The sequence below is a fragment of the Chiloscyllium plagiosum genome, chromosome 39 (genome assembly GCF_004010195.1).
Source record: "Chiloscyllium plagiosum isolate BGI_BamShark_2017 chromosome 39, ASM401019v2, whole genome shotgun sequence".
Lineage (NCBI taxonomy): Eukaryota > Metazoa > Chordata > Chondrichthyes > Orectolobiformes > Hemiscylliidae > Chiloscyllium > Chiloscyllium plagiosum.
Window position 1 is genome coordinate 22,826,625 of NC_057748.1, and position 23,422 is coordinate 22,850,046.

Below are 23,422 nucleotides of genomic sequence, written 5' to 3' on the forward strand. Positions count from 1 at the left end.
GGAGAAATGGCAGATCGTGATTAATCTGGATAAGTGTGAGGTGCTGAACTTTGGGAGATCAAATGTTAAAGAAACGTATACAGTTAATAGCAGGACCCTGAACAGAGGGATCTTGGGGTTCAAGTCAATAGCTACCTGAAAGTGGCCAGAGCAGTAGATACTATAGTTAAGAAGGCGTATGCTGTGCTGATTCGGGAATTGAGTACAAGAGTCAGGATGTTATGTTGCAGTTTTATAAGATTTTGGTTAGGCCATGCTTAAGAGTATTGCATTCACTTCTGGTTACCACATTACAGGAATAATGTGGAGGCTTTGGTTTACCAAAATGCTGCCTGGTATGATGCTAGAAAAACTCAGGTTGTTTTCTCTTGAGCAATGGAGGCTGAGGGGAGACTTCATAGAAGTCTATAAAATTGAGATGTGCGGATAGGTAGTCAGAATCTTTTTCCCAGAGATGAAATGCCTAATTCTAAGAGGTATGCATTTAAGGTGAGAAGGGGAGAGTTCAAAGGAGATGTGAGGGGCAAATATTTTACAGTGGTAGGAGTGTATAACACACTGTTAGGGGTAGAGGCAGCTATAATAGGTGTTTAAGGGACGTTTAGATGAGCATGTGAATATGCAAGGAATGGAGGGATATGGACCAAGGACAGGCAGAAGGGATTCGTTTAATTTGGCGTCATGTTAGGCACAACATCGTAGACCAAAGGGTCCATTGCTGTTCTGTACTTTTCAGTGTTAAAAGACTGATGTAGAGGTTTTTAATTGTCTAGAATTTTAACAGTACATAAACACCTTCTGGTTGAAGGATCAGTGATGTCCTTAATTATAAATTGTCACTGATGAGAGGAGAATTTTCAAAGCACAAATATTGTTCGGTGAAAGAAGAAAATATTCTTTTGGTTCACATTCTGCCTGTAGCACAATATGGGAGTGGAACTGTTGATGGATTAGTTGTTGCGAGATTGATGGTGTTGAGGTATTGAGTGGGACAGGGCATCATTAATTTGAGATTGCAGCAGAGAGAGGAGGTCAAAAAGGCCTTCTATGCTGTAATATAAATCTCTGGTTCAGTACCTTCCGTCAACAACTTCCGTCTTGCAAGATTTCTCCTTATTTCCAAGGAGACCTGACTAATGTCGGACTGGCAATGATTGTTCAAAATTAAATTCCCTTAACTTTCTCCTCCAAACGTTAGCTGTTGCACTGAGACAGTGAAATGGTTTTGAATAAAAGCTCTTGAAATACTGTTTTGCCCAATTTCAGAAGTGAAAATTTTAATATTTGCAGCTTTCTGTAGCTTCAGTTTGACCATAATTTTGGATTTGAAGCCTTTTTTTTTGTCCAGATTATTACAGGATTTTATGAGTAATCTTACATTTGTCCAAACGGTAAAAGGGGGAAGAGCTGTAATACATGGTGCTGTAAATATATAGGACACACACTCCGTTCCCTGCATATGTAGAGTGAGAGGTTCCTCACTGAATGAGATGGGTCTCTATGCTGGACTGCACTCACACAGATTACTATGGCAGCCTGTCAAGAGGTTTGGAGCCTTTCACCTGAATGGTTTATTGTGTGACTTGAGAGAATATGCTTCAGTAGGTGGACAGAGGGGAGAAGAAAGTTACCTACATCTTTATTGTAAATTTGAGGCGAATGTATGTGGTCAAATCTGGTATTTCATTCAGCAACAAGAGATGGAATAATTTTTACCAATGTGGATGTGTTATACAGATGTGCAATTTAATTCTAATTCACTAAGCATGTTTCTATTCCCCCCACTCTAGGAGGCCGCTCTCGTTACCGGCCCACTGGCTCCAACCCTAACACCATGTACAGAGACGATCGTGACAGAGGCCGCAGCCGGGCTTTTAGAGACCTCGATGGGGATCGCAGAGACAGGGGAGATGGGGGCAGGTTCGGGAGCCAGAGAGATACCCGAGACAGTGGCGGTCCATTGAGTAAGCAGAGTTTCCGATCTGCACAGACCAACAGTTTTGGGACCCCTGTGTATGGCCAACAGTCAGTCCAGTATCCAAATTTTACCCAAAGTGGGCTGTACGGGGGGACTAACCAAGGCACATATGGGGCTGTAACTCAAGCAGGATTTGGGAAAACGGGTACCTTCCAAAGTTCAAGTGCAGGGAGCAGTTACAGTACCTCCGGTTATGGTACTGCTGCCCAAAGCACGGCTTATGGTTCAAGTAATTATAGTGCTTCATCCACTGCCGCTGCAGGGCGAACCCCACAGTCCTCTGCGCAATTCAGGCAGAATGGGATGGGGCAGCAGCCACAGCCACTGATGTCTCAAACATATCAACAGAGCAACTCACTGTTGAGTTACATGTCCCAGGGGACCTATCAATTTGCACCACCTCCCCCACCACCACCTACATCACAGGGATCAAGCCGAAAATAAATTTGTTTTTGTAAATTTCCACTTTATTTCCCCATTTATAAGACCTAGGCATCAGCTCCATTTTCTACTGATGAGTAAAGTTTAAAGAGGATAAATAATCCAATTGCATTCATGTTGACTTCATTACTATAATAGTGTGCGGGGCAAGAAGCAAACTTCCTGACGCTGATCCCACATGATCAAACATGGGCCATTGTGTCAAATGTTACTCCTGACACCTACTGTAAATCCTCCTGAAGTGTAGGTTGTGTGTTAATGCTTGCAAATCATGGCCCAGTCAACCTGTTGATCACTCACTAAAATGGAAGCATCTATTGGTCAGTGCTTGAACCTTGATTCCTGCTTATCTCCGAATAAGTGTTTGAATCCTGTAGTGCCCTAGGTTCAACCACTCTCCAGAATGTTTTAAAAACCAGCTTGTTCCATTTTCAAGTGTATCCTTTAAAAGGTAGGTTTTTTGTCTGATATTCTTGTAGTGTAATTTTACCAGGATGTTCAGCAATTCTATAATTTGGCTGTAAATTGAAGCTAAAAATTCAGACTGCCCTTTTCACTGTCATAGCAAGTTTCCAGTGCAAATTAGGTTACTGTTTGTGATCTGATAAAAGAAATAAGTTGAGTCAAATGTTCAATTTTTGGAAGTCTCTATACAAACCATCAAAACTCTTTTTCCAATTAATATCGCTTTTATTTTAAGTCTCTTCCAGTTTTAATTGTTTATAAACTCACGATGTGGATAAAAGCTGTTCTTAGGCACCTGTGAAATGAAGAATCAGAAAACTTTTTTGGATTCCCTCCATAACTGCAGTAACACCTCCTTGACTGCAAGATTATCAGATTGATTTGCTTTTTAGAATTCTGATCATTGTGAGAGAGTCTGACTAAATTAGCTATTGGCTGAGAAGTTTTAACATGGTTCTTAACTTGCATAGTTGCAGTGTAGAATGGTGCTGTCTGTGACTGCCAGTTTGGGCATTGAAGACTGTCCATACTTAAATGCAGGGTCACAGTGGGAGTTATTGGGTACTTAATGTATCATAAAGTGCAATCTAAATGAAATTAACATCTATTTGGAACAGCCCATAGCATTCAGAAATAAGAACAGCTTCTCAGTAAAAGAGATTCCAAAACAGTGACAGTGAATTGTCTCTTTCTACTTGCATCCTTTACCCCCAATCTCTTGGGTTTTCACAAAGCTCGCTTCAGTTGCCGAAATGAAGTGAATAGTCATGTCCTTTTCATGCAAGCAATGAGATGTGGTTCATGTCAGTACTTTAACTTGGATTTTAAAATAGAATTGATTTCTGATGGTTTAAATTTAACAGGTAAAATATTGAACTATTACTCAACTACTTTCTTGTGGTCACAAGCTTGTTACTCTGCTATCTACGAGGACTATTGCTTAACAGTAAAAAGGGGAGCTATCCTTCACCAGCTGCCAATACACCAAACAACAGATGACTGGAAGTTGCAGTGTTGTTGGGTGCAATCTGATGCTTTAGGCTACTGTTCAATATTTTCCATACATGGGTAGAAGTGGATTCTTCCTGTTCTGTTGATTTGAGGATTTTTAAAACCAATTTCCTTGTTGTTTAATGATTGGCCAGTTTACATACTGCTTAGTATTCATAACAGTAGGTTTTCTTTCAAATATTTGAGTGCTGGATTTTCATTAAAGGTAGGTGTTTCATAAATGAACTAATTAAATGTAAAAGTCAATTTTCTTTCTGAGGCATTGTACAGAATATGTAGCTGATCATTTTAAATTCTCAAACCATGTTTTTATTTGAGGTTCAGTTAGTAGGATTGCAACAGTAAAGCTTCACGATTGCTTTCCTAGGTTTTCCTCAGGTCCAAATGTCATGTCATCACAAACCACACTGTTAATGAGGTACAAACATTTTGGAGCTTTAAGTTGAGACCAACCAAACTGTTTGCCCTGAAAGGGGGAAGTCTTTGTGGTTACCATCAGCTGTAATGCTATGTTCTGTAGCCAAGTTGTTTTTGTAATTTGAATGACCTGTACCATCTCTCAGTGCTTGCATTGTTTTGCACTTGATTAGTAATGTCATTCCAGTTAATAAAACTTGAACTCTCCCCTTTGTTTACTGTGAATCTGTTTTGTTTGATATTGCAGTGCATGTTGTATATATGTTGATTAAAATTGCTGTTGGAATATCTGTCAGTGCTGCTGACCTAATGTGGGGAGCTTGGAGGTTAGATTCAATTCCTGGAATGTGCCTTTTTGTTACTGGTGACATCAGGTTATCAGCTACAGTGTCAAACTGCCAATCATGCAGGTGCTTCAGTTTTTCAGATGCTATTCTTGGCACAGGCATTATAAAGGCTTTCTCTTCTGGGGACAAGGAAGCAGGTGGGGAGACCGTGATGGTAACTTTAATTTCATTGCCAGCGAGTAAAAGAGAAGAGGCAGTCATAATGTTAGCAGTACTTTTAAAAGACATTCTCAGGCAGATTTTCCCAATCAGCAGCTTGTCAACATGAGGGTAACATTATTGCCAGCTGTTCATTAGCCATTTGGAACAAATGTGTGTGGTCTCTCAGTGAGACACCCTTAATTCAATTTTCCCTTTCCTAACCTTCCTAAATGCTGGTCACTTTTTCATAACACCAGTTCTGGCTCGTTGGATCATTTCGTACAACATTATGGATGTAGTTGGGCCTTTTTGCTGAACTATTGATAGCTGACATTGCAACCGCTACAATTACCCTAAACCTGTTTACTTTTGTCTCAATTATAGTTAATATTAATTGCCAACGTAACACTGGGAAAAGAAATAGGTAACAACTGGGCAAGCAGAATCTAGGGATAGTGACAACTTTGCAACTTGCACACTTCATTTAAATGCTTTAGATGTTCTGACAAACATTTTTTTTCTTATTGCCAGGATTTAAGAGTAGTACATAATCTTTGCTTTATTGACAATTGCTCAGAGATTCTGTAAGCTACGTACTTGTTAGCCTGTTTGAACCTTTTTAAATCTAGGGGTCGAGTCTCAGCTTTTAAACAGTAAGAATTCTGCAGCTGGAGAAGAATTGCAGCAGTCCAAACAGATCTTGTAATTCTTCATTGTATGTAAAAGATTTCACCTTTGTGAAGTTGTACCTAGTGTCCGTCTTATTAATGTGCTATTTTGATACTGTACTGGTTTTCTTGTATTTTGTAATTCCAGTAATAAAGAGTTATTTACCAAAGAAATGGTTGCTCTTTTTGATTGGTAACCTGTCTTCATCTGTAAATTTGCTCATAATACAAGTTGGGTATAGAGGTAGGTGAGCAGATTTTGTTGAAGAATTGCAAGCAAAAGGTGTAAAAACTCTATTCAGCTAGGTTTCTCTCAATGGTGACGACCTGCTTCAGTTGGTAGAGGATTTAGTAACACTTCTGAGTCGCTAAAGGGAAGAGGAGATTGTAGGAGTGGATCAAAGGAAGTCTGGATTCATCCTGACTTGCTCCATAATTTGGCCATCGTGAGGAACCATCTGTTACCAATGACAGATCTATCCAGATCAATCTCTAGGATGATGATGACCAGAAGGTGCCTCAGAGATCGCCCACACTGAGAATGGGCACTCATCAACATCACTTTGAAGACTGCGAAATGTTTTTCATCTGATTTCCAAACAGTTCAACCACCACTTCTGTTCCACAACTGAGGACCCATTGAGATGTCAGTAATCTATATTTAATTTTTTAAACGCTGTCCACATTTGAATTGTTTAGTTGCCTGGATATTTAAATTTTCTGCAAACAGTAAACTGTGTGCATTAAGTATAAAATTACTGAGTAACTGACTTTCAGTGAATGAGCAAAACTAGAGTCTCATCGCTAAGAATGAAACTATCGACTTTGGGTCTGAGGAAAGTAAAATGGAGGACATAAAGCTGAAAAGATGCAGCCATACAACTCGTTAAACTGTCATGAACAGGTGCAAAGACAAGTCAAAAATAGGAAGACTGGCTGTCCTGACTCTTGACAACTTTTCCATCGAATCCTGCCACTTCAGATCAGAGGGGTAGCTATGGGCATCCGGATGGGCCCAACTGTTCTTGCCTGTTTGTAGAGTACATGGAACGGTCCATCTTCTGTAGCTACACCGGCACCAACCTCTTTCTTCCCCCCCCACACACACACACACTTTTTAACTCTGCTACATCGATGACTGTATCAGTGCAGTCTCATGCTCCCACAAGTAGGTTGAACGGTTCATCAACTCCTCCAACACTTTCTGTCTTAACCTCAAGTACACATTGACCATCTCCGGCAACCAATTGAACATGGACATCAGTTTCAAATACACTGACTCCCACAGCTACCTTCCTCTCTTTACCCACCTCTTGTAAAAATGTGATCCCATACTCCTAATACCTCTGCCTCCATTGTACCTGTTCCTTGGAGGAGTAATTCCATTCCGGGACATCCTAGATGTCCTATTTTAGGGACCACAGTTTCCCCTCCCATGTGATAACAATGCCCTACAGCACCTCTCTGCTTCCTGCACCTCCACCCTCATATCCCACCTCTCCAACTGCAACAAGGATAGAACCCTGGTCTGCACTTTCCACCCCAGTAACAGCCAGATACAGTGCATTTATCCTCTGTCATTTTTGCCATCTACAGTCAGACCACACCACCAAAGATATATTTCCATCTCTATCAACATTCCACAGATGCAATTCTCTCCATGGCTCTGTTGCTGCCACACGAGGTGTAAAACTTTTACCTACATCTCCCCCTTCCCCAAAGGATCTATTCATGTCCAGCAAAGACTTTCCTGCACATCCACCCATTTCATTTACTGCATCCGGTGCTCACTATGTGGGCCCCCGCTATATTAGGGAGACAGGAAGCCAACTTGCAGAGTGTTTCAGGGAACATTTCTGGAACACACTCCAAACAACCCTGCTGACAACTTCAACTTACCCCTCCCACTACCCTGACATGCAAGTTCAAGGCTGCCTCCACTGCCAAATCAAAGTCACCCGTCACCTGGAGAAAGAACGCCTCATCTTCTGCCTTGGGAGACTTCAACCTCATTGCATCAACTTCACTAGTTTCCAAATCTCCCCCTCCCCACCTGATCCCAGATCCAACCCTCTAACTGAGCATCACCATTTTGATATGTCCATGTTCCTTCCTTCCTATCCACTCTCCACTATCACAATCATCCCCCACCTACCTTCCTCTCCAACCTCACCTCCCTATTTATATCTGTCCTCTTTTCCCCTGATTATTTAGACTAGATTCTGTACAGTATGGAGACCGGCCCTCTGGTCCAAGTCCATATCAACCCTCCAAAGAGTACCCCACCCAGACTCAATCCCCAACCTGATTTACGCCTGACTAATGCACCTAACACTCTGGGCAGTTTAGCATAGCCAATTCACCTGACGTGCATATCTTTTTTTGGATCGTGGGAAAAATCTGGAGCACCCTGAGGAAACCCACACAGACACGGGTAAAATGTGCAAATTCCATACAGCCCAAGGTAGGAATTAAACCGGAGTCCTTGGTGTTGTGAGGCACCGTGCTGTCCCTGATGTCAATTCTTCTGTTCCTTGGATGCTGCCTGACCTGTACTTTTTCAGCATCACCCTTTTCGACTCTTGATGCTCCAGCATCTGCAGTCCTCACTCTCTCTCCTCAAGGAAATTAGCATACAAAGGGTAGAAATTGTCTCCACTATACAAAGACAATACCTGGAGATTTAGATGTTATGAGTACAATCTTGTCCCTGCAAGACACTTGCATTGGCTCCAATGGAAGCTGTGATCTAACTTTTCACAAAGGGCACATTGTTGCTAGATGGAATTGGCAAGTTGCACCACACTGGAAAAGATGCCAGGCTCTGGCTCAAGCCACTGATCAAGCTGAAGATGGCCTTCTGGAATGGCTCCAGGGTAGTGAGCTAGAGGCTATAATTGTGGGATAGTGATCCACAATAATCAGCATGACTCTATTCTTTCTTCCCAAAACTCCTTGACAGGTAGCATGTGGGAGGTTGATAATTAAGCCATTTGGCTGTGATCTGAGTGCACCTTTGCGTCTGCAGGTCCTTGGGGTGAAGAGACAGTGTTACAAGTGCCAATGGCAGAATTGGGTTGAGTGACGAATTCAGCAATCTCCTGTTCCCTGGATGCTGCCTGACCTGCTGTGCTGTTCCAGCAATAAAGTTTCAACTTGGGGTGAAGAGACAGTGTTACAAGTGCCAATGGCAGAATTGGGTTGAGTGACGAATTCAGCTTGAATGCTATCAATGACATTACAACACAATGCTGAGTGAAGTCCTTTATTACAGACATTTGATAAATTTATGCCAAATGCAAAGTGAGTATAAAATAAATCAGAACACAGAAGCATTATTAAAGCTTAGTTAGGAAGGAGTCTTAATCCTGGAACTGATGTGAAACAATTCACGGTCAGCTGGTAAAGCAGGGAGACAAGGACCCAGTGGAAACGTCATTAGGTTAGTTAGGCAGAGGCTGAGGACACTGCTCATTACAGAGGTTCAAATCGTGCTCTTGGTCTAGCCTTATCACACACAACAGAACAAAGCTAACCTGCCCAATTACTTTCTACCAGTCTACTTAACACCATTTGGATTTCACCAGGGCCATACAGCTTCTCCCTCATTACAATCTTTGTCTAAAGACTAAACAGCTAAATAGGTGAGGTGAGAGTGACTGCCGTTAACACCAAAGAGCCGAGCAAGACAAGGGAAATGGAATGGAAGAAAATGCTTGCACCACAAGCGGCAGGCAATAACCATCTCCAACCAGACAAAAATCCAATTACCACACTCACTGATCTTTTCCATTTTCAAAATCCTGGAGGTTAACATTGACCAGAACTGGCTTTGCCAAATCGATAACATGGCTGCAAGAGCAGGTCAGCAACTAGGAATTCTTTTATAAATAGCTCACCATCTTAATCTCCAAAGCCTAAAAAGAGATAAGCCAGGAGAATGCCTGGAATGTGTGCAACTCCAACAACATTCAAAAACTATCTCAGACCAAGTAGCTGCTTGATTGAAACCTCATCCATCACCATTGCACAACAGCAGCAGTGTGTCCCAACTACAAGATGCAGTACAATTACACACCAAAGCTCCTTCCAAAAACACAACCACTGCACGTTTTTCTCCAAGCCACTCACCATTTTGACTTGGAGATACTGTCTTCCTTACAATGTCACTGGACCAAAATCTTGGTACTCCCTCACTAACAACATTGTGGATGGACTGTAGTGATTTAAGAAGATAGGTAACCACCATTTTCTCCTGTGCAATTAAGCGTAGGCAATAAACAGTCACCTAGCCAGCAACACCCACGTCCCTTGAACAAGTGACATGATATTTGGGTATGAGGAGGAGGAATGGGATCTGGTTTCCTCTGTTCCTAATTTGAAAGCATATGTTCTACAAAACAAAGGCAACTAAACTATTAAAAATGTCACAAGAAGTAACTTCAGTTTTAGTTATATTTAAAATAATCTGTCTGAACTGCCCATAACAATTAGCACAATTCACAGACTGTCATCATTAAAACCACATGCTGTGCTTAAGCCATATTATGATTTGGGGGTGGGTGGGTGTGTGTGTGTGTGGAAAATGGACATGTGGAGAAATCCCCACCCAAGTATTCAGGATAGAAGATCTAATCTTTCCATAAGCCTGCTTAATACGGCAGGACCCAATTTCTATCTTCATTCACCTTCAACTCACTCCCCCTCCAAACTAAACCCAAGTCCACCCATCTTTTCCTTCCCAATTCATCCTCTCAACTCATTCTCTTAACTCTCTTTAACCCATCCCTTATTTCCTCATCCAACTCATCCTGTCAATCCTTCCCATTCAGGTCTTCCCTCCTAGGCTTCCTCCAACTCACTCTTCATTCATTGCCTCACTCCCTCATATTCTCCATTCCCCTCCTCCAGTCTGATCTTTTTCACACTCGCCAGTTTGACCATCTCAGAGGGCAGTGACTATTGAGCCTTGTGGATATCAATGATAATTCAAACATCCCAATCCTGTTGTGAGTGAATATGTTGAGGTTTATTGACATTTTTATAGGAGATATTGGCCCATATTAAGGAGAGGAGATCTGTGAACACGAATAAAAGGGGCTAAGGGAGCAGACCTTAAGGTATAGGAGCAGAATTAGGCCGTTGGGCTGATTGACTCTGCTCTACCATTTCTCAACCTCATTCTCCTGCCTTCTCCCCATAACTATTGATAACCTTACTAATCAAGAAGGAAGGTTAACCCAAGCCAAGAATGGACAGAATTACTCAGAAGCAGCTTCCTGATCCCTAGCCTTTGCAACTTTCCAGAGGCAGTGTCAGAAACATAGATCAATCCCTTGTGCCTGTCCCACCGTTCAATGAGATCATGGGGCAGATTACAGGGGGTTATAATCTCCCTTGTGACTGATGTCAATTTTAACACTGGAGAGCAATTGTTACAGATGCTGTCTTCTTTGGTGCAAGTTTACTCTGAGGGAGGCGCAAAAACAAAAGTGAAACCAGAAAGATTATTTAACCAAGAAAGTGGAATTTAATGACCAGGGAAAGAAAATGGCCTTGGGGGAAACAGGGCAGATAGTGGTAAAGTTGAAGGGGAGGGGCTAATGGGAAGAAGGACAGGGGAGGGTGCTGGGTGAAGGGGTGAGGAAATGGGGAGCAGAGGTGATGTGGAAGAAGGATCGGATGGGGGTGGTTGATGTGAAGAGGGATGGAGTGTTGGGGTCAGAAAAACACCTATTATTTCATCAGTTCCTGTGATATTTAAATTTAGTTCCAGTAAAAGCTCATTTATCTTCGAGTTGTACACTGTGTACTTGTGCAATATGGTCGGTTGCAAGGCGTTGCTTGATCTCAGACAGGTAACGGGAGGCTCAGGTTCTTTCCTTTCAAGACTGAGGAGAAGAAACAGATCAAACATTTCAGCAGGAGCAGCAAACTCAGATCCAGATCCAAATCTGAGACCCATGAAGCCCTGGCCTATGCTCCCACCGACTCCGAGCGTTGGCTGCCCCTATTCCAAGAAGGGACAGTTTCTCGGAGCCCCTCAGCAAGGGCAGTAGCTTCTAGAAGCCCCATTGCAGGGTGGATGGCTTCAAGGAACGCCTATGGCACTGAAAAGTTTCTAGCAGCCCGGTAGTTCGGTGGGCAGTTTCTAGGAGTCCCATGGAAAGGATACAGTTTCTTAGAACCCCAGGTCAGGGCAAGTTGCTTCACGGTCTTACCTTTTGTGACGTAGAGGTAGAAGAAATCACAGTAAAAGATGGTCTGCACGACACCAGCCACAACAGCAATCTGATCAAAGAAGCCTTCTGTGTGGTACCGCCAAATCCAATTGGCTAGATACAGCGCCCGGTAAAGCCCCAGGAAGAAGAGGTAATGGGTGGTGATTGTCTCAGCCTCGCCGGTTTTGGTGATCATGAAGAGCTGGGGCAAAATCGCAACGGATTCCAGATAAATGGAGAAGGTCCAAAGAATCTGGGAAAGACAAAGTGCAGTCACAAATCAGAAACTATGAAATGGGAGGTGACAAGTTCTCCTGAATCTTTTGAAGTCAGAGGGGGAGATGGCAAGGGGGAATAGAGGGATGAAGAGGTGCAAGTGTTGGGTGAGGTGAGGACACGGTCAGGTGAGGCACAGAGGATAAGGCAAAGGACCAGAGTGGGAGGGGTGGATGGCAAGAGAGAGATTTTGGAGAGGGTTCCAGATTACGAGCGATAGTAAACAAGTTGAAGGTACCTAATGGTGGGAAGCAGGAGGAGGATCAACAAGAAATGGGTCAAATGAAGGTGACAAACACAATCTGCAAGAGAAACTCTGCAGACCTGCTAGAGAGAAACAAAATTAATGTTTCGAGTCCAGTTCTTCTTCAGAACAGGAGTCGAAAAGTTAACTCTTTTTCTTCACAGATGTTGCCAGACCTGCTGAGTTTCTCCAGCAATTTTGGTTTTTGTTTCAGATTTCCAGAATCTGCAGTTCTTTGTTTTATTCACATGAAGGTGAATTTGGAGATTGTGGGGAGGGTTAGGTCTTGCAGAGATCTAAATGAGGATTTTAAATCTGAAGCACCAGAGCAGGATTGTGGCAAAGGGACTGACAATAGCAAGAATAAAGATGAATCTGAAGATGACTGCAGCATCAAAAGGGCCCTCAGACTCTCAGGAAACTGCAACATTGGGAGATTGGGCAGTCAGTGGCAACAGAGTGGACCTTGTAAGGAGGCAAGTAGTTAATTACTTGGAGGATGGACAAGACCAAGGTGGGATGAGGCCGGAGATATGAGGGGTTCTAAAGATTAGGCTGAGGTGAGCTAAGGGTAGGGCTGGAGACAGCTAACATACAGATCTGGAACGGAGTGTCAAAAAATGAGCAATGGAGTCAGCTCAAACACTGGGCAGCAAACACTGCCCTAACCCCACAACCAAGCTCCGAGTTCACATCTCAGCAAATAACATGAGCCAGGCCCAGGTCAGAGAGCAAGAGTATCTCCAGCTTCATTTTAACTGCTGCCGATTGTAACTGCAAGACCAGGACAGAGCTTCCAGTGAGCCTGAGGTGAGGACGGAGACAGCCTTACTACCTGATCCTCAAGACTGGCCTCAATCCTAATCTCAATGACAACGTATTGAAGACTAATGCCCAGTTCCTAGACAATGATGCAAATCACTAATTTCGGATCTCAATCAATATTAGGTTCAGATAAAGGTAATCCAAAACAAAGGGATCATTAAAATCGGTCTCACCTCCAATGGAGTGTAGTCATGGTTGACAAGGAAGGAGAGACCAGCGACAGGGACCAGGACAAACTCCACGCGGAATGTATCATTCTCCCGGTCAAAGGTGGAGCTGTATTTGATGTAGATCAGGTAAACAGTCACGTAGATACAGAGCAGAAATATGATCTGGAAAAGAATTCAAACCAAATTATCACAAGGGGAAATGAGAGCAGTGCCTGGAAATGAGCTGTGGCTGGCTTTAGCTGAGTGATAATTTCCTGATCCAGTAGTGTCGCTGCATTTTTGACTGGTGCCTTGATATCTTTTCCGCCTTGTCTTCTCCAGAAAAGCAGAACTTCTTGCAATAGTTCTATCATATAGTTCTATCGCACTCTTTCCAGAAGAACCAGCCCCAACTTCCTGGGCTTCGCAATCTTCAAGCCTTCTCTCAACAAGCAGACAGCTTATTAGTGTTGAATTTACATTTCATCCGCTTCTCTGGGAACCAACTCTGTAATAAAAGCCACAATCTTTCAAAACTCCTTTGGTGCAGGCATCAGGAGCCATTCCAACAACGGGGAGTGGGAGGTGGCAGCATAAACCCAGGAATGAGAGGCTGCCATTTGGATACAAAACTGGCTCAAAGGTAGAAGACAGAGGGTGGTGGTAGAGGGTTGTTTTTTCAGATTGGAGACCTGTGACCAGTGCAGTGCCACAAGGGTCCACTACTTTTCATCATTTATATAAGAAATTTGGATGTGAGCATAAGAGGTATTTTTAGTAAGTTTGCTGATGACACCAAAATTGAAGGTGTAGTGGACAGCGAAGAGGGTTACCTCAGATTACAACGGGATCTTGATCAGAAGGGCCAATGGGCTGAGAGGTGGCAGATGGAGTTTAATTTAGATAAATGTGAGGTGCTGCATTTTGGGAAAGCAAATCTTAGCAGGACTTATACACTTAATGGTAAGGTTCCAGGGAGTGTTGATGAACAAAGAGACCTTGGAATGCAGGTTCATAGCACCTTGAAAGTGGAGAAGGCATTTGAATCGCTTTCCTTTATTGGTCAGAGTATTGAGTACAGGAGTTGGGAGGTCATGTTGCGACTGTACAGGACATTGGTTAGGCCACTGTTGGAATATTACTTGCAGTTCTGGTCTCCTTCCTATCGGAAAGATGTTGTGAAACTTGAAAGGGTTCAGAAAAGATTTACGAGGATGTTGCCAGGGTTGGAGGATTTGAACTATAGGGAGAGGTTAAACAGGCTGAGGCTGTTTTCTCTGGAGCGTCGGAGGCTGAAGGGTGACCTTATAGAAGTTTATAAAATCATGAAGGGCATGGATAGGGTAAATAGGCAAAGTCTTTTCCCTGGGTGGGGGAGTCCAGAACTAGAGGACATAGGTTTAGGGTGAGAGGGGAAAGCTATAAAAGAGACCTACAGGGCAACTTTTTCACACAGAGGGTGGTACGTATATGGAATGAGCTGCCAGAGGAAGTGGTGGAGGCTGGTACAATTGCAACATTTAAAAGCCATCTGGATGGGTATATGAATAGGAAGGGTTATGGGCCGGGTGCTGGCTGGTGGGACTCGATTGGGTTGGGATATCTGGTCGGCATGGACGAGTTGGACCGAAGGGTCTGTTTCCATGCTGTACATTTCTATGACTATCAACATAATGCTGGCACTGGGAAAGATTTGAGACAATAATGGAGGACAGTGGGAATCTTTGGAGCGATAAATGAAAACCCACATGGATTTATTAAACATGAATTATGTCTGACACATGAGTTCTTCAATTAAATAATGAGAAAGTTAAATTTATATGGCATCTTTAACAGGGTCAAATAACATCTGATGTTGAGCTGCAGATGAAGGCAGAATATCGAGAGGCAATGAATGGATCAGTGTTACTTTGGGGAGAAGGGTGGTTCCTATTCCCATCCTTGGTGTGGGGATGGTCTTGGCAATCACAGGGTCATCCTTATTCCCACTAACTGCAGCAGTGCCTACAAACTATGCCCTGTTATTCCCAGGATCATGTCAAATGGTAATGCACTTTTTGTTTAAAGTATCAGCTTGCGCACTCTGTCCTTTGTGGGCGGCACGGTGGCACAATGGTTAGCACTGCTGCCTCACAACGCCAGAGACCAGGGTTCAATTCCCGCCTCAGGCGACTGACTGTGTGGAGTTTGCACGTTCTCCCCGTGTCTGCGTGGGTTTCCTCTGGGTTCTCCGGTTTCCTCCCACAGTCCAAAGATGTGCAGGTCAGGTGAATTGGCCATGCTAAATTGCCCGTAGTGTTAGGTAAGGGGTAAATGTAGGGGTATGGGTGGGTTACGCTTCGGCGGGTCGGTGTGGACTTGTTGGGCCGAAGGGCCTGTTTCCACACTGTAATGTAATCTAATCTAATAATTTACATGGTTTTCAGACAAAGTTTGATAGAAAGCAGGACCAGGGTTCTGTACCAACCAAAGATGGTTGTTTTATTATGAGTAATTAGAATGTACATACAGGTAGTGTCACAGTCATGCAGCATTGAAACAGGCCTTTCACCCACCATGCCTATTCTGACCAATAAACACCAAACTATACTAATCCCATTTACCTTGGCATACAAAACATAAGTTTATAAATAAAACTTATAAACTCCCCCTTACACATGCACAGGCAAATAAACAGGGAAAATAGATTCTGAGACGGGAAACATCAAGTCAGTGCTTCCCAGTTCCAATGTTAATATGATCTTCAATACTAGCATTAGCATTAATCCTTAAATTGGTCTTCAATATCCTGCCTCCAGGTGCCGCTCAACTTCAGATGTTATTTGACCCTGTTAAGTTGCACTTAAGTGTAACTTACTGATTAGTTAATTGAAAAACCTCACTTGTCAGGCATAAGTCATATTCAATAAATCCACACAGGTTTTTATTTATTGCTTCAAAATATTCCAATGTCCCCCAATATTTCATACCTTTCATATTCTATGTTGGCCAGCTTCCTGTTTTTCAGATGTCTTTCTCTGGAAGCTTTGACTGGTTTGTAAAATGCACATAACAATTGATTGGTTAGAGAAATTCAAAAATCCAAACATGGGAAGTGGTGAGAGAATGTTCATCGTACAGATAAACAGAAGAGATCTGGCACTCAGAGAACTGTTCACCATATTGAATAATGGAGATCAGGAGGAGAGGTTTAGCAGGAATGAGATCGAGGGAACCAGGCAGTGGATCACATGGAGAAGTCAAACCCAATGAGAGAATAGTGGAAGGTAGGAGAGAACTTAATGACAATATGAATTTAGGGCGAGAGCTGGAGACAGAGTTGGAAGAAGGGAAGGAAAGTGACAGAGATAGATGAACAGGTCTGTTTCAACCTTGTGATAAATAAAGCCATGGGTCTTTAGTGCCTTCTGGAGGAGAAGAGATAGCAAAAGAACTGAAGACAGTTTGTAGTGAAGAAGAAAGAGGAAGGAATTATCTTGGAATTTCAGTGAAGACCTAGAATCCAAATCACAGAGAGGAGAGTGGCAAGGCAAGGAACGGGCCACGTCTGGAATCAAACCCTGATGTGGAGACCGCCTCCAGCCAATCAGAGGCCAGAACTGGATGTAGTACTCCAGCTGAAACTTGTAGTGTTTTATAAATGTTTGGCATAAGTCAGAGATATATAGCTCCGAAAAGGGCCTTTCAGTCTATCAAGTCTGTTCCAGTCTAAAATAACTATTCAAATCCTATTTTCCAGCTCTTGGCCCATAGCCTTGCATTACAGCTGCACGTCAAAATACTTGTGAAATGTTCTGAGTGTTTCTGCCTCTATTACCCTTACAGGCAGTGAGTTCCAGATTCCCACCACACTCAGTGAAAAAATTCCTCCCCCTTCTACCCCTTACCTTCAGTCTATAACCCCTGGTTTGTGATCCCTTCAACGGGGGAAGGTTTCTTCCTGTCAACCCTCACTCTGCTCCTCAAATGTTTATACATTTCAATCACATCCCCTCTCAATCCCCTTTTCTAAGGAGAACACTTCCATGAACTGAATTGACAGATTTATCCTTTATGGCAATTCTATTTCTTCTGGTCCAACCTCTTACCTTCATGGTGGTGTTGTAGACTGAGATGAATGTAGTGAATAAATCCAAGTAACGTGTCGTAAACACCAGAGCAAAGAGAAGCTGACTCTTCCCAGAAATACCTAACAAAGTAAATTACAAGGTTAACAATGTGTGTGTAAAAAAATCCAGCAGCAGAAAGCCCTGAACTCTCCTGTCCTCCTCCCTTGCTTCCCATTTAATCTCACTCCTTCGGTTCCTCTCCCTTGTCTCTCCTTGTTCCAGGGAGATTAGCCATCTCCCCAATTCCTTTCTTTCTCTCTCCTTCCCCATCCCCTCTCTTGTGCACTGTAGTAAATTAGAGATTTTGAAAAGATTTATATAGTAATATAAAGCATTAAGCTTGACTGTGTAATAAAGTAAATAGGAGTGTATATGTAACGACAGGAAATGATACATTATCTTGCTCTCTCAGCTTTATGGGAAGATGAAGCCATGGTAAGGTGGTTCCTGGATAAGTTTTCCTTATCTCAGCCAACTCTAAATATTCTTTAGCAGCAGCATGACAGCAAAAAAATGTTGGCAACAAGTAAAAGAACAAGATGGATAAAGGTTTGGCATATCAAAAAGCTTCAGCAGGTCACAGGGCCCACTGAAACAGATGCAAGGCTGAATTGGCAAATATTTACCAGGTATTGCAGTGTGAAACCATATGGTTCAGTACACTATTGCATACACTGGGGGCTGTGCAGATAATATTCTATTCAGGCATGGGACTGAATAAGAAAAAGGTTGATGCAAAGAAGTCATAAAAATACTTAGCTGTGGAAAATGAATTCCATTACTGGATAGACTGAATTTAACAAGCAGACCTAGTGACAAAGGGAAAATGTTGAAACTTTCATCAGTGATTTGTGTAGACAAGCATAAAAGATGAACTAATCAGGAACAGAATTGTTGTTGGACCGGAAGCAAAGTTAATCAGCAATTTGGGAAGACAGGAAGGACCATATCCAAAAATGATTGACTTGGCAGAAAGATATTAATTTCAAAGCAGTGAGCTGGCTATAAAGAAGCAGAGGAGGTAGAACAGGGCCCATCCATTAGCTACCTCAGTTAACCCTAATTGGTGTCGCTATATTAAAAGAAGCTCATTAGTTACTACACAAGAGTTGTGAAAAGTTTGCAGGTTGTGTTGTTAGTCTCCAAGTGAAGGTAGAGAGAGTTCACAAATCCTTAGCGACACTTTTCAATTTTAAGGAGTTAGCAAAAAAATACCCCCGTGATTCACACGGAGGATAATCAAGTTTGGGACAGCGGATACTTTGTCCCATGTCACAGTAGCAAGGCCTAAACAAGAAGATGGAAACTTTGTTGAAGAGGTGGAACCTACCAAAGACTGAATGGAATTACAGGTGCCCAGAAATCTGACAAAGAACATGTTCAGGTGAGAGAGAAAAATGTCCAAGGCTGACTAGCACAATCCCATTCTCAGGCAATACACAAACAGAGGAGACATCTCATAGATTTAGTGATAACAGATTGGGCCTTTGGGAGTTCAGCCTCAATATGCTCAATGATAATTCTAGACACCTGAACTGAATAAAGATTCGTGCACCTTGTAAAAAAAATACTAGACACCTGGAATGTTGGAGGGACTGAGTGGTTTCTTTTTTTTTCCTGTTTATATATATTTTATTAAACAAATTACAACAAACAGTTTACAAAAAACATTTACAGCTGTACATAAGAGACAGCAATGTTACAAGGGAGAGGAGCAGCAAAGCTAGGCCCCGAACCCTACCGTTCAACCATTTTACAGGGAGAGGAGGACAAACCTCAAATCCCAGTTCCACATATGACAAGACAGTGACAATGACATTTGTACATTAGACAATACCGTTACATACAAAAGTGCAGATAATACAGACCCAGCAAGCCCCCGCCCCTCCCACCTGACTGAGTGGTTTCTAACATAGTGCAACTATCAGTGATTGGAGTATGGCAATTTGATTGGGAGTTGAGTTAATCTTTTGCTTGAGAATCTAGTACTAATTGATTCTAATTCTTTGAGACATTCAACTGTTTAGACAGTGGGTGGGGATGTAGTAGTTAATTAGGGTTAATGATTAATGTGATTTAAACCAGTTCCTAAAAGGAGGAAGGGAGCAAAAAAAGGTAGGTAGCCAGCATTGTGAGGATTGTGGCAGTAGCAGACTGAGTCCCAAGAACTGGGAGATTATCAAGGAATTAGCTGAAAAGCACAGCTATAAGTAAAAGTCAGAGAATAAAAGGAGGCTACTAAGACAAAGGGAGTATCTTTATGATTAAATACTTAGAAAAGTTAGCAAGCAAGACTAAATACATACAACTTTGTTGTGGTGGATGAGGCAGCTTCCTGGACTGAGTGACCTATGTAGAGAAGTCAAGGACCTTAACGGGCAGTATGACCACATGCAGAAAGTGCTTTCAACTACAGACGTGAGCTATTTCAGAGCTCTGGTGGCTGGAGAAACTGTGCCACATCCATGAGGCTGAGAGATACATGGGTTTCATGTCTAAAGCTGCAGCAGACCAAAGTCTGCTCTCTTATGATAGAGAAATGACTAGTAGTGGTTTAACCAGAACATCGCAACACCTCAGGAGTGGCTGAAATGGAGAGTCCTTATGGTAACCTCAGCATATTTGGAGAAGTGGTCACATTGTAGGAAAAGGTATTGGAAAAAAGATGGGAATGTGACTACTGTACAGTGGGGGGAAAAAAAATCAGGTAGGTAGTGCAGGAGACCCCTGGGGTCCTTCTCTCAAATTGGTGTTTCATTTTTGAAAGTTAACAAGAGCACTGATCCCTAAAGGGAGTGCAGATAGAGCCAAACTTCTAGCACAAGTGGCTTGACTGTATATAGGAGGAGGACAAGAAGAAGAAAGCTGGAGTGATAGTGACAGGGGATTCACTAGTTATGCTAGTGAATACAGGAATAAGAGAATGGGCAGATGAATGCATAGCTGAAGAGTTGGTGCAGGAGAGTGGACTCCTGCATCATTGGGACCATTTTTGGGGAAGGTGGGACCTGTCTGCGCAGGACAATCTGCACCTGAAACAGAATGAGACCCACATCCTTTTTGGGGGGGTTTACTCGTGCTGTTGGGAGGACTGTAAACTAGTTCATAGAATCCCTATAGTGTGGAAGGAGGCATTTGGCCCATCGGTTCACACTGACCCTCTTAAGATTATCCCATGCAGACCTACTCTCCTAGCCTATCTATGTAACCCTGCATTTCTCATGGCTAACTCAGTGTGCACATCCCTGGACACTATATGGGCAATTTAGCATAACAAATCCATTAATCTACACATCTTTGGACTGAGGAATCTGGAGCACTTGGAGGAAACCCATGCAGGCCAGGGGAGAACGTGCAAACTCTACACAATCACCTGAGACTGGAATTGAACCTGGGCACCTGGCACTGAGGCAGCAATGCTAACAACTGCTTTCAGCAAGGAAAGAGGACAAGGGACACTTACTACAATAGTAACACCGCAAACCTTACCAAAGCAGAGTTCAACCACGCTGCTTTTCAGGGGAGTAAGGTGAGGCTGGATAGCTCTTATTTTTAAAGCTTAGAGTATTACCGGCAAGACCAAGGCAGTAAGGGTGAAATTGCAAAGTTCCAGGATCTTCAGGCGGGGTGGGGAGGGTAAAAACAAGGAGATGGTTAGGGAGTCAGTTCCTGCAGTTAGGAGGAACAGTATCCAGACTGGTGCTCAAATGACGCTTTGTGGGTACTGTGTAGGAATAAAAAGGCAGACACTCTGGGAGTGCATTTTGACCCCCAAACAGCCAGTGGGCAATAGCGGAACAGATATGTTAACAATTCACTGAGTATGTAAGAGCAATAATAAAGTTGGGGATTTCAATTATATTCCCCAATTATATATTGGGGGATTTCAATTTCCCCAATATTGGGGAATAGAGGGTTTAGAGGGGACAGATTTCTTGAAGTGAAAGTTTTTGTATCAACCTGTAGATTGTTTTACAAGAGACAGTGCAGTGCTGGACCTAATGCTGGGCATGAAGCTAGACAGGTGATAGAGATGGCAGTCTGAAAGCATTTTGGTGAGAGTGACTGCAATACCATATGCTTTAAATTTGATCCAGATGGTCTGCAAAGTGAGTTTCAGATTTTTTTTGGGGGGGGGGTTGGAGAAAGAGACAGACTTCATTTAAAATAAGGCAGGAGCTGGTCAAAGTAGACTGGGAACAGTTACTCCTGGGTAAATCCACAGCAGAACAGTGTTGAATGTTCTAAAGGGAACTAGGGAAAGTAAAGGCCAAACAAAGGTGAAATATAGAAGTAATGAGCTAAGAGGCACAGTGGCTCAGTGGTTAGCACCGCTGCCTCACAGCACCAGGGACCCAGGTTCAATTCCAGCCTCGGGTGACTGTGTGTGTGTGTGTGTGTGTGTGTGTGTGGAGTTTGCACGTTCTCCCCGTATCTGTGTGGGTTTCCTCCGGGTGCTCCAGTTTCCTCCCATGCTCCAAAGATGTGCAGGGCAGGTGAATTGGCCACTCTAAATTGCCCATAGTGTAAGGTGCATTAGTCAGGTGTAAATGTAGGGGAATGGATCTGGGTGGGTTACTTTTCGGAGGGTTGGTGTGGACTTGTTGGGCTGAAGGGCCTGTTTCCATACTGTAGGGAATTTAATCTAATCAAGAGAATCCTGGATGACTGAATATTCTGAACTGGATGAAAAGGAAAAGCATATAACAGGTACAGCCAGACATCCAAAATCAATGGAGGCTCTAGTCGATTATAAAATGTGCACAGGAAAATGTAAGAAGGCTATTAAGAGAACATAAGAGAGCAAATATGAAAAAAAAATCACGAGTAAAATTAGAGAGAATCTCAAACCAATGTCCAATTTATTGAATGGGAAGGGACTCTGGAAAATGCTGCCTGGGAGGGGAGTTGAGGCAGTAAACCTCACAACCTTTAATGGCACTTGGATGAGTACGTGGAAGTGTCAGGACATTCAAAGGTTTGGGCCAAGTGCTGGAAAGTGGGACTAGCGTAGATTTAGTTGTTTCTCTGTTCTTTACTGTACGATTACATGACTCCACTCATAACCAGGACTTTAAAACATTGCAAGAGACAATCTTCTACTGGATTACTGGGTGCCCCTCATTGTCAGGAGGCCGGGCAATTGAAATAATTGAGATTTTCTTTCCTAAAGGCATCAATGAACCAAATGGGTTTCAACAGCAGTTAACTTTTATATTCTAGATTTATTTAAATTTAAATTCAAATTTCACCAGTTGAAATTTGAAAGCGTATCCCTGGCTCACAAACTGAAGCCCATGGATCAAGTGATCGAACCACTAACCTTATCTCTCTCTTTATGTACATCAGCCTGCTCCTAAACTGCTCTCACTTTCCCCCCACTCTCTGTCCCATCTCTCGCCTTTATGCCGTTGCTCTCCTATACGCCCCACTTTCTAACCCCAACTCTCTACTGTATTTTTCCCTTCACCTCTCATTTCCCCTTCTGCTTCCTACCTCGCTCACTCTCTATCACCTTCCCTTTCTCCTACCTCTACTCTCCTCTCTCCTTCTTACCTACTCCTGCATACCCATAACTTTCTCTCCCACACCTCCTATATTTTTATTCCCACCTTTTTCTTTCCTCCAGCCCCCGCTCCGTGTCCCCATCTCTTTCTCTCCTAATTCCCCCCCCTCCCCCGCTCGCCCGCGGGGTTGTTCTCTCTCACTCACCAGCGCAGGATTTGGATTTCCACATTTTCCCCAGGAGGATAAGAATGGCCAGTAAATGGGACAGGTCCCCGGACAGTCTGAACGCGTTCATCTTTCGCCGATTCCCAACTTTGCAAAATTGCTCAAGTCGGCACCAACTTTGCAGACAGCACTACAGTTAGACTCGGTGACGTGGCTGCAGCTTGCAGTCTGTCCGTTAAAGGGAGCTGTTGTGGGCCGACACAAAATCCCATTAAAGGCATCAGCTCAACAAACAGGGCTGCATTAAAAACAGCAGTTTTTTAAAAAAACATCAAAATGGAAAGAGAGGAGTTCCCCACTCATGGCCAGATACTCCAACATTCCATTGTCAAAAAGTGACATTAAATTCCTTTAATGTTCAGGGCCTTAAAAAAGTTACTTGACTTCGATTATATAC

At 42.9% G+C, this 23,422-nt stretch overlaps 2 protein-coding genes across 2 annotated transcripts in view; one reads left to right on the plus strand and one right to left on the minus strand.

Moving 5' to 3' along the window:
* LOC122542344 (probable ATP-dependent RNA helicase DDX17) overlaps positions 1 to 5,638 on the plus strand; it is a 45,002-nt gene extending 39,364 nt beyond the window's left edge. Inside the window, exon 13 of the mRNA XM_043680022.1 lies at positions 1,791 to 5,638. Within this exon, the coding sequence (XP_043535957.1) occupies positions 1,791 to 2,422 (632 nt within the window). The 3' untranslated portion in view covers positions 2,423 to 5,638. The remainder of the gene's footprint in view (positions 1 to 1,790) is intronic.
* Positions 5,639 to 8,719: 3,081 nt separating this feature from the next.
* LOC122542345 (ER lumen protein-retaining receptor 3) lies at positions 8,720 to 23,180 on the minus strand. Its single transcript, XM_043680024.1, has 5 exons — positions 23,005 to 23,180; positions 17,272 to 17,372; positions 13,208 to 13,366; positions 11,690 to 11,942; positions 8,720 to 11,359 (listed from the first exon to the last, which is right to left on the minus strand). The coding sequence occupies exons 1-5, from the start codon at positions 23,093 to 23,095 to the stop codon at positions 11,319 to 11,321; spliced, it is 645 nt and encodes a 214-aa protein (XP_043535959.1). The 5' UTR covers positions 23,096 to 23,180; the 3' UTR covers positions 8,720 to 11,318.
* Positions 23,181 to 23,422: the final 242 nt, after the last annotated feature.